The following is a 12,046-nucleotide window of genomic DNA, read 5'->3' on the forward strand; positions in this document are numbered from 1 at the left end:
AAAAAAAAAAAAAGAGTTCGGCTGCTAACCAAAACGTCAGCAGTTCGAATCTACCAGGCGCCCCTTGGAAACCCTATGGGGCAGTTCTACTCTGTACTATAGGGTTGCTATGAGTCAGAATCCACTCAACAGCAATGAGGTTTTTTTTTATAATTCTTATGGCTAAAAAAAAAACAAAATTTTATACAGATAAATTCCAAACTTCTAGCAATGCCTCTACAGATTTCATTTCTTATCCATGAATTTATTCCCCGCTGGCTGATGCTCATCTTGTTTACACTATTAAGACCAGATATAAAGAAAAGTCTGCTAAAGTACAAATGTCAGTCCTGTTTGAATTATCACAAATTTCAAATTACTAAAATATCAATTAAGAGGTCTTATGGTTTAAAGATTTCACTCAGCCATGTCCTCTTCCATGTTATTTAGGAGGAAGCACTACATAGTGGTTAAGTGTACAGACTTTGCAGAAAGACAGACTACGCAAATCCTGGTTTTGCTGCTTATGTCAGTGTGCTCTTGGACTAATCATTTCACCATTCTGAGACTGAATTTTATCATCTATAATCTGTAGATAAAAACAGAAGAATGCACTAAAACCAGTAATGGCACAATGAAAGATGTGCTCTGTCTTCCTCTGGAGGTTTAGGGAAAGCATTATGGATAATCTGAAGGAAATGTTGGTCTGGGCCTTAAGGGATGAGTAAGAGTTTTGCCAGGAAAACAGAACAGGCTTTCTAGGTTGAGAGGGTAACAGAAATGAAATACCTATATGTTGGGAACACTTATAGTCTCCCTCAAATCAGTTCCTCCACTTATCCATATCTGCTCTTTCATATCCTATTTCATGACACTACAGCATCTATAGATTATACAATCCAGAAATGCAGGTTTCCTCTTGGACTCTTACCCTACTCATTCCCCACCTGAGAATTCCACTCCAGCATCTCTCCTATGCTCCTTCACTTATCTCCATTCTCACTGTCACTTCCTCAGTCCAGACATTCACTATCTCTATTGTGTTCCCTTACCTCTCATCCCTTTCAGTTCACACAGAGTTCAGAGTTCCTGTTTTAAAAACTTAAGTAGCTTCCCATCACATACAGTAGACAGTCTAAACACATCACACAGTAGTCAAACAAGCTTCAAGTTTTATCCTGGAGGTGATGGAGGAGCATTAAACATGCCTGTGAAAGGGATTTTTCGAAAGTTCCAGTGGGCGGGATAGATTTGGAGTACGGAGGAGGCAAGACTAGAAACCAGGGCCTAATGAAGAGGCCACTGTAAGAATCTGAGTGAAAGTGACTTGGACTTAAGGATAAGAAGGAAAATGGCTCCCAAGGTTTTCAGTATAAAAACTGGGTAGTTGTCAGTGCCATTCACCAATATGGGGACACAGAAGGGAGGGAAAATTCAGAGAGTGAATGGGAAGAGGAAAAGTCAGTGTGGCTTAGGTATATCCAGTGTGACTTAGGTATATTCAGTGTGACAAGTAAGAGTGGAACATTCTGGAGGACATGGATATACAAATGTGGAGCTCAGAAAAGAGATCTACCAAATGCTCGATTTTGCCATTTGCCATTTTGAAGTATAACCTTTTATCCCTAAAACCCATTGCTGCTGAGTTGATTCTGACTCATAGCGACGCTATAGGACAGAGAAGAACTGCCCCATAGGGTTTCCAAGTTGCGGCAACCTAGTAAAATGTGGTGAAGTAAACAATGCCATAAAAGTAATTAATTATGCCACAAAGAAGTTTAATTGTTCCTTACACCTGGATATTCAGTTCTGACAGTTTAGATACAAACTGTTATTAGGAATGACAGACACATACGCACAGAAGTGAAAGGATTATTACTGATACTTAATTGTCTTGGCAGGGGACTATATACTGAAGAAATAATACTAAAAGCTGTCCCGTAAAAAGGCTGCTTTAGCACACTGTCAAATAGAGACACTGTATGTTACTCTGAATGACACATACTATATTTAATGCAACAATAAATATCATGCCTGCTTATTGATAAGAAGAGAAAAAAAAAAGAATGTTGTGCAGGAATTTTAAACAACTAATAGCATCACAACTGCTTATTCATATTCAAACTTGCTATGACTCCAGTGACACTTCATCACACCCTATGCCTAGCCAGGATTCAGAAACTACAAATCATTCACTCAGCAAATATGTATTTACAGAACACCTAGTGTGTGCCAGGCCCTCAGTCTGGTGATGAGAACACAATGGAGTATATGATAGACTTTCTTTGCAGAACTAGAACCAAATCGGGAGACAGACAAAACAATTACAAGAAAGTGCCATTAGTAGAGAGCTCAACCATTTCTTCTACAGTGCTGTTAACATGAATCCAATCCCCCAAAAGGTAGAGATTGATCCAGTCATCACATTTTCACTTCTCCAACCTCGTCGCCAGTCACCCTCATGGCACTCTCTCTGACCTTCACCCTCAGAGTCAGGTCAGAGCTCAAAAGTTAAAAGGACACTATCCCTCAGACTGTCAAATAGGCAGACGCCAGCTGGAAGTTTCAGAAGTCCACACAACACCCCAACCTTCTGACCTGCTTGCCACCACTTCAGGGCTGGTTTCCCACTACCCCTTCGGGATGTCAACCACAAGCTCAGGAGTCCACACATCCACACAACACTCTTACTTTCTGACATGCTGACTCCCACTACCCATTTGGGTTCGATAATTCACTGGAACAACTCACAGAACTCACCGAGAGTATACCATACTTATGAGTAGAGATTTATTATAGTTAACAAGGATACAAACAAAGAGACACACAGGACAAAGTTTGGGCTTCCATGTCCTAAGGGACACACTACCCTCCTGAGAGCAAATGTGCCCACCAACCAGAAAGCTCTCTGACCCTTAGTGTTCTGGGCTTTTATTGGCCAGTCCTGCATGAGAGCTAAATCATGCTTCCAGAGACTAGTTGATATCAGGCTCCCAGGTAAGTCTGACCAGCCCCCACTTGCCAGCACAAATCCTCAGGGGTGGCCTGAAGTCCCAGAATAAGGCACCCCAGTTAGTCTAAGAGTTGTTTCTCCAGAGCCAAGGACAAAGATCGTCTTACTTAGGGTAAAACTAGAACCTTTACCCTACAAGAGCTATTAGTGTTTATTCTTCTTTACTGATTATAGTTTTGGAAAAGAACATTAAAATATGGGCATCTCTTCAGAGTCACCTGTTACCAGTGTTTCTCTCTTATATGAGAATAGTGACATTTCCTTGATCTCTCAGATTTGGTATGTATTTCTGGAAAATATCTGTTATCTTTTATATTTCTCACTGATAATGACTTGCATTAATTTTTTGTGATTTCTCTATTTAGCTTCCCCCATATCCCCTCCCATCTTCTTCAATTTAAATTTAATTAATGTAAATAGGAATGTAATAATGAGAATACCGGTTAGTCATTCAACCCAAACCTCTTCTCTGCAAAGATCTTTGCAAAAGTTTCCCTTCTTTTCAGTGAAGAAAAGGACTATGGTATATGATGTTGTGCACATTAAACCAGTTTTCTTCTACCACTCATAACCAAGACTGTCTTCAATATGAGCTAGGACATTCAGACAAGTGAGAATTCAAATATTATATTAAAATCTCTTATTTTCCTTCATATTAATGTTCTAGTATCTAAAAGGACTACTATTTACCCTAATAAAATGGTACTATGAAAGCAAGGAAACATGAATGAAAGCATATGTTTGGATATGTTCAATAAAATATATATATAAAAAAAAATATTCCTTACCATATTTTCTTGACTTCTGTGCCTCTGAGCCAACTTCCATACTGATGACTCTTCTTTACAGCTGTGCTAAAGTGACAGAGCACAGCCACAATCAGCAAATAAACACATGAGAAATAGAGCTATAACAGAATGCCATCCCAACATCTTCAGTAGAGGTAAAGCCACTCAGTAGGTAGGGGCACAGACTTTGAAGTCACAACACTGGGATTTGGGTCCTAGTTCTGTGGCTTATGGCCTGTATACCTTAGGGCAAGTAACTTAACCTCTCTGTGCCTCGTTTTCTTCCTCTGGAAAAAAAAGGGACAATGCCAGTACCTACTTCACTACCAATGAAAGGATTAAACAAAATAATGCACATAAAGCACTTACACTCAGTCTGATGTAGGAAAAACCCAATAAACATTAGCTATTATTATCACTGATATTAGAAAGACATTATACTCTGGAAAATGCTACCCAAAATTATTCAAACAGTATATAAAACTGGTGACAAAGTAATGAAAAAAGTAAACTTCTCACAGTGAATAAAAAATATTTTCTCAGGGGCAGGGCCAAGATAGCGGAGTAGTCAGACACTTCCTGTGCTCCCTCTTACAACAAAGACCTGAAAAAACAAGTGAATCGGTGATATATGACAATCTAGGAGCCCTGAACATCAAAGGCAAAGTTCAGGAATCAGACAGAGTGGTAGTGGGAGGGAGAGAGAGTTCAGAAGCAGCGAGGAGTTGCCAGACCTGACCCAGCGGAGTTGCCAGACCTGACCCAGAGGCAGCCGGCACCCTTTAGGCCGGACTGACTGGTGTGCATGCAGAGGCAAGCAGTGGTGCTTGGGAGGTGTTCTGCACATCTGGAGAGACCAAGCTACAGAGAGTCTACTTGGGCCTCCAGAACCAGTGAAAAACGGTGCACAATCGACAAAACCTAAGTACATACATCTGACCTACCGTGCAGATCAAAAAACACCCATTTTGGGAAAAACCTCTATCCCATTTACCTATCCCCTCCGTGCTCTGTACCACATCCTGGGCTGGCATCAGCGATTGCTGAGTTCCCTGGGCTGGAAGCAGGACCAGTCATGCGTCCTGAGCCATTCTCCCAGCCTCGGAGAGGGAAAAAATTAACAAACAGGAAAAAATAATCTGCCAGCTCCACTAAGCCAGGAACTTAGGGTAGGCACAGCTTCTTTGCCTAGGCACAGGAAAAATGGGTCCACAAACTTTAAATGCCTTTCAGCCTTGCATTGACCTGTGTAGGCCCACTTCAACAGTGTAGGTTACCATTAGCACAGTATAACAGGGTATATACCTAAAGCCTAACTTCAACTCAATCAGCTATAAGGTGAAAGTGGCAGATTCATTACATATGACACTGCTCTGCCCATTAAGCAGGGTCCTCACCTACCCACAAAAGGGGCCTGAGGACTGAAGGCTCCACCCATGCCACCTAGTCACCTGCTACAGGGGTCCAAGAATAAGTGATGCCTCCCAGTCCTTACATCCAACAGCACCGGATGCCCATAGTTCAGCTGCAAAACCCACCTACCCATGCGCTCTAGGGAACAGGGACACACTTTCCTCACAGACACTCAGGGGCAGCCATCAACCCCCTACCTACTCAGCGTGTGACCCCTACTACAGTGAGATACCTGTGCCTACACAAATCACCCCTGCCTGTCTAGGACTGTAGGTGACAGCCTGCACCACACACTTGGTGACCGACTACCTGGACACCTGAGCTGAATCCATACAAGAAAAGTAAACAGATTCATGGGCTCACATACCTAGTAACAGCTCTAACCACCTGGTGACTGGACCTTGTAGCTTCAAAGGCGCCAATAATCAAATTAGCTCACACAAGCAGCCTATTTGGGCATATCAAAACAAAATAAAACAAGAAGCTAGGACACAGAAAGCAAACATAAAATAAATATAATAACTTATTGACAGCTCAGAGACAATAGTCTACATCAAATAACATAAAGAAGCAGACCATGATGGCTTCAGCAAGCTCCCAAAACAAAGATTCAAGAAATTTTCTGGAGGAAGAGAATTTCTTGGAATTACCAGAGGCAGAATACAAAAGATTAATATACAGAACTCTTCAAGAGATCAGGAGGGAGATGAGGCAAAATGCAGAACAAGCCAAGGACACGCAGACAAAGCAACAGAGGAACTTAAGAAGATTAGAGAAGAGCATAATCACAAATTTAACAGGCTGCAAGAATCCATAGAGAGACAGCAAACAGAAATCCAGAGGATTAACAATAAAATTTCAGAATTAGACACCTCAATAGAAAGTCATAGGAGTAGAATTGAGGCAATGGAAGTCAAAATTAGTGAGACTGAAGATAAAGCACTTGACACCAACTTATTTGAGGAGAAATCAGATAAAAGAATTTTAAAAAATAAAGAAATCCTTAGAAGAATGTGGGACTCTATCAAGAGGAATAACCTATGAGTAACTGGAGTACTACAATGGGGGATAACAGAAAATACAGAGAGAATTGTTGAAGATTTGTTGGCAGAAAACTTCCCTGATATTGTGAAAGAAGAGAAGACATCTATCCAAGATGCTCATCGAACCCAATAAAAGATAGATTCCAAAGAAAGTCACCAAGACATACTATAATCAAACTTGCCAAAACCAAAGATAAAGAGAGAATTTTAAGAACCACTAGGGATAAACGAAGTTACCTACAAAGGAGAGTCAGTAAGACTAAGCTCAGACTACTCAGTAGACACCATGCAGGCAAGAAGGCAATTGGATGACATATATAAACCATTGAAGGAAAAAAATTGCCAGCTAAGAATTATATATCCAGCAAAACTGTCTCTCAACTATGATGGTGAAATTAGGACATTTCCAGATAAACAGAAGTTCAGAAAATTTGCAAAAACCAAACCAAAATGACAAGAAATACTAAAGGGAGTCCTCTGGATAGAAAATCATTAACATCAGATAACAACCCAAGACTAGAACACAGGACAGAGCAACCAGATATCAACCCAGATAGGGAAGTCACAAAAATAAGTCAAAGCTTAAACACCAAAAATAGGGAAACAGAGACATCAATATGTAAAAAATGAAAACATTGAAAGAAAAAATAGGGGCTAAAAAATGTAGTCATAGATCTTTCCTATGGAGAGGAAGGCAAAGCGATACAAAGAAATAAAAGAGTGGATTAAACGTAAAAAAATTAGGGGTAAATATCAACGTAACCACAAAGGAAACTAACAATCCTACACATCAAAATAAAAAAAAAAAAGAAAAATATAAAGACTCGGCAAACACAAAATCACCCACAATGAAAAAGAAGAAAATACATTTAAAAAAAATCATCAGCACAGAAAATTAAGTGGAACAAAGAAACTGTCAACAATGCACACAAAAGGACATCAGAATGACAGCACTAAACTCATACCTATCAATAATTACGCTGAATGTAAATGGACTAAATGCACCAATAAAGAGACAAAGAGTGGCAGAATGGATAAAAAAAAATGACCAGTCTGTATGCTGCCTACAAGAGACACACCTTAGACTTACAGACACAAACTAAAACTCAAAGGATGGAAAAAATATACGTAAGCAAAAAACACTCAAAAAAGAGCAGGAGTGGCAATATTAATCTCTGACAAAATAGACTTTAAAGTAAAATCTACCATGAAGGATAAGGAAGGACACTACATAATGTTTAAAGGGTCAATACACCAAGAGGACATAGCCATAATAAATATTTACACATCCAACAACAGGGCTCCAAAATACATTAAGAAAAAACTCTAACAGCATTGAAGACAGATAGATGGCTCTGCAATAATAGTAGAAGTCTTCAATACTCCACTTTTGGTGAAGGAAAGATCATCCAGAAATAAGCTCAACAGAAACATGGAACATCTAAATGCCACAATCAACCATCTTGATCTCATACATATATATTGAATACTCCACCCAACAGCAGCCAAGTATACTTTCCTTTTTGACACACATGGAAAAATCACCAGAACAGACCACATATTAAGCCATAAAGCAACCCTTAACAGAATCCAAAGCATTGAAATATTACAAAGCATCTTCTCTGACCATAAAGCCATAAAAGTAGAAACCAATAAAGAAAAAGCAAGGAAAAAAAATCAAACACATGGAAACTGAACAACACCTTGCTCAAAAACTACTGGGTTATAGAAGAAATTAAGGATGGAATAAAGAAATTCACAGAATCAAATGAGAATGAAAACATACCCTACAAGAACCTTTGGGACACAAAAAAAGCAGTGCCCAGAGATCAATTTACAACAATACATGCACACATCCAAAAAGAAGAAAGGGCCAAAATCAAAACATTAACCCTACAACTCGAACACATTGAAAGAGAGCAGCAAAAGAACCCCTCAGGTGCCAGAAGAAATGAAATAGTAAAATCAGAGCAGAATTAAATGAAATGAAGAATAGAAAAACAATTGAAAGAGTTAAAACCAAAAGCTGGTTCTTCGAAAAGATCAACAAAACTGATAAACCACTGGCCAAAATGACAAAAGAAAAACAGGAGAAGAAGCAAATAACCTGAATAAGAAATGAAATGGGTGCTATAACACCAGACGCAACTGCAATTAAAAGAATCAGAATACTATGAAAAACTGTACTCTAACAAATTTGAAAACCTAGAGGAAATGGACAAACTTCTAGAAACTCACTACCTACCTAAACTAACACAAAGAGAGGTAGAACTAAATAAACCTGTAACAAAAGAAGAGACTGAAAAGGTAATTAAAAAACTCCGGTCTCGGTCATCTACATGCTGCTGTAACAAAAATACCTAAAAGTGGATGGCTTTAAAGAGAAGTTTATTCTCTCACAGTACAGTAGGCTACAAGTCCAAATTCAGGGCATCAGCTCCAGGGGAATGCTTTCTCTGTCAACTCTGAAGGAAGGTCCATGTCATCAATCTTCCCTTGGTCTGGGAGCTTCTCTGCGTAGGAACCAAAGGTCCAAAGGATACGTTCTGCTCACGGCACTGCTTTCTTGGTGGTAAGAGGTTCCCATGTGTCTCTGCACGTGTCTCTCTTTTATATCTCAAAAAGATTAGCTTAAGACACTATCAAATCTTGTATACCTTATGAGTATAACTGTGGCTAATCCATTTTATTAGATCGTACTGATTCAATTTACTACACATAAGGAAATCACATCATATTACAAAATGGTACACAATTATACAATACTGTGAATCATGATCTAGCCAAGTTGACAGATAATTTTGGGGGACACAATACACTTCACAACAACTCCCAACAACAACAACAACAAAAAAAGCCCTGGCCCTGACGGTTTCACTGGAGAATTCTATAAAACTTTCAGAGAAGAGTTAACACCACTACTACTAATGCTATTTCAGAGCACAGAAAAGGATGGAATACCCCCAAATTCATTCTATGAAGCCAGCATAACCCTGATACCAAAAACAGGTAAAGATGCCACAAAAAAAGAAAACTACAGACCAATATCCCCCATGAACATTGATGCAAAAATCCTCAACAAAATTCTAGCCAATAGAATTCAACAACATATCAAAAAAATAATTCACCGTGATCAAGTGGGATTTATACCAGGTATGCAGGGGATGGTTCAACATTACAAAAACAATGAATGAAATCCATCACACAAATGAAACAAAAGGCAAGAACCACACGCAATTATTAATTGATGCAGATGAGGCATTTGAAAAAGTCCAACACCCATTCATGATAAAAACTCTCAATAAAATAGGAATAGAAGGGAATGTCCTCAACATAATTAAGGGCATTTATACAAAGCCAGCACCCAACATCATCCTAAATGGAGAAAGTCTGAAAGCATTCCCCTTGAGAATGGGAACCAGACAAGGATGCCCTTTATCATTACTCTTATTCAACATTGTGCTGGAGGTCCTACCCAGAGCAACTAGGCAAGAAAAAGAAATAAAGGGCATCTAAATTGGTAAGGAAGGAGTCAAAGTATCTCTACTTCAAGATGATATGCTCTTATACACAGAAAGCCCAAAAACATCCCAAGAAAACTACTGGGATTACTAGAATAGTTCAGCAAACTATCAGGTACAAGATAAACATACAAAAATCAGCTGGATTCCTCTACACCAACAAAGAGAATTTTGAAGAGGAAATCACCTAATCAATACCATTTACAGTAGCCCCCAAGAAGATAAAATACTTAGAGATAAATCTAACCAGAGACGTAAAAGACCTATACAATGAAAACTACAAGACACTACTGCAAGAAACCAAAAGAGACCTGCATAAGTGGAAAAACATATCTTACTCATGGATAGGAAGACTCAACATTGTGAAAATGTCAATTCTACCCAAAGCGATCTACAGATACAATGCAATCCCAATCCAAATTCCAACAGCATTTTTTAATGAGATGGAGAAACAAATCACCAACTTCATATGGAAAGGGAAGAGGGCCTGGAGAAGTAAAGCATTACTGAAGAAGAACAAAGTGGGAGGCCTCACACTATCAGATTTTAGAACCTTTTATAACTCCACATTAGTCAAAAGAGCTTGATGCTGCTACAAAAACAGATACATAGACCAATGGAACACAATTGAGAATCCACATGCAAATTCATCAACCTGTGAGCAACTGATATTTGACAAAAGCCCAAACTCCTTTAATTGGGGAAAAGACAGTCACTTTAACAAATGGTGTTCGCATAACTGGATATCCATCTACAAAAAACTTAAACAAGGATTTCCAGCAAAATGGCGTTCTAGGCAGTAGCACCATACCATCCCTCCACAGCAAAGATCCGAAAAACTAAGCTGAACAGAGAATACAACAATCCTCAAACCCTAAAACATCAAATGAAGAGATAAAGAACTCAGCCAAGCACCAAATGGAGTGAGAAAACTGACAGAGAACGAAGAATGAGGAGAGATTCATGCAGAGGTCCCCTACCAGCTAATGCAGTGAGGATCCGCCATCTTGGACTCCAATTGGAAACCAGCAAACAAGGGGTTCGAGAAAGCAGCCTCACGGAGCTTCCAGCGGGAGACAAAACAACTGGTAATTGGCGATATACGCTTTCCCACCCACCACCCTTCTTCACCCCAAATCAGCCTCCTCTGCTGCCCGCGGCCACAATCTCTTGACAGGGAAACACCAGCTGCTTCGATTCCACACCCCCGAACGGGTGGCTCTCAGAGTGCCATTTGTTCGCTGCTGGTGTTGCTTTTTTCCGCTTCTTTTTATTTCTTCCTTGCCTCTCCCCACCTCCCCCTCCTTTCACTCAAGTACCTTACTGCGTGCGCCATCTTTGCTTCTTCCTGAGGGGCTGCAGAGCTCCGGTACTTTCTGATATACGCTTTCCGACTCTCTACACTTCTTCACCCACACTCGGCCCCCTCTGCTTCCAGCAGACACAGTCTCTTGTCCAGAAACACCAGCCTGCACTAGCTGGCTGTATGAGTGCCATTTGTTGCCGGCTAGTGTTGCTTTTTTTTTCCTGCTTCTTTTGATTTCTTACTTGCCTCACGCCACCTCCCCTTCCTTTGGCTCAAGTACCTGGCTCCTTGCGCCATCTTTGCTTCTTCCTAAGGGGCTGCGGAGCTCCGTTCAAGTGTGGGGTTGCTTCCCGATCTGGGCTGCCGCACTGTTGGGATCCCGGGGCTTTTCTTCGTTTGTTTGTCTTCAATTGTTTGTTTGTTTTCTTTTCCTTTTCTTGAGTTGGGAGCCGCTCCTGGCCAGGCAGAGCTGCGTGGCAAAGAGAGTCCCACTCGGCTTCCACAGACCTGGAGAGGGAGCCCTGAGCACATTTCTTTTCTCGTTGGTTTTTCTTTTTCTGTTTTTTGGGGGCCTTTCTTGTTTTTTTTTTTTTTTTAATTTCATTTGTTTTCTTTTCTCTCTTTTTCCCTTTTTGTCTTTCTTCATTGCTCAGTTTCTCGTCTCTCTATAACTTCCTTCTCTTTCTGTTCCCTGAATATCTGGTGTTGTATACATCTATGCCTTCTAGCCAGGCTGTACTGCAACACCTCAGAGCGACTTCCCCAGACCGCATAGCTGCACCGGTGGGATCCCTGGGAACTTTGCGGTTCTTTAAACTTACTGATTTGTATTTATTCATTCTTTTCTTTTTTTCCTCTTCCCTTTTCTGTTTTTCTCCATTTCATAGTCTCTCATCTCTCCACTCCAACGGCAAGCTCCCCTAGCATTCTTTTTTTGTTTGTTTGTATGTTTTTGGCTCCTGTTCCTCTCTCCTCTCTCCCAT

General features: G+C 40.1%; 1 protein-coding gene across 1 annotated transcript in view; it reads right to left on the minus strand.

Moving 5' to 3' along the window:
• Positions 1-12,046, minus strand: part of DYNC2I1 (dynein 2 intermediate chain 1) — a 184,579-nt gene that overhangs the window by 106,372 nt on the left and 66,161 nt on the right. The window contains exon 8 of the mRNA XM_004385889.2: positions 3,781-3,846. Within this exon, the coding sequence (XP_004385946.1) occupies positions 3,781-3,846 (66 nt within the window). The remainder of the gene's footprint in view (positions 1-3,780; positions 3,847-12,046) is intronic.

Source organism: Trichechus manatus, unplaced genomic scaffold (assembly GCF_000243295.1).
Source record: "Trichechus manatus latirostris isolate Lorelei unplaced genomic scaffold, TriManLat1.0 scaffold00149, whole genome shotgun sequence".
In the NCBI taxonomy this organism is placed as follows: Eukaryota; Metazoa; Chordata; class Mammalia; order Sirenia; family Trichechidae; genus Trichechus; species Trichechus manatus.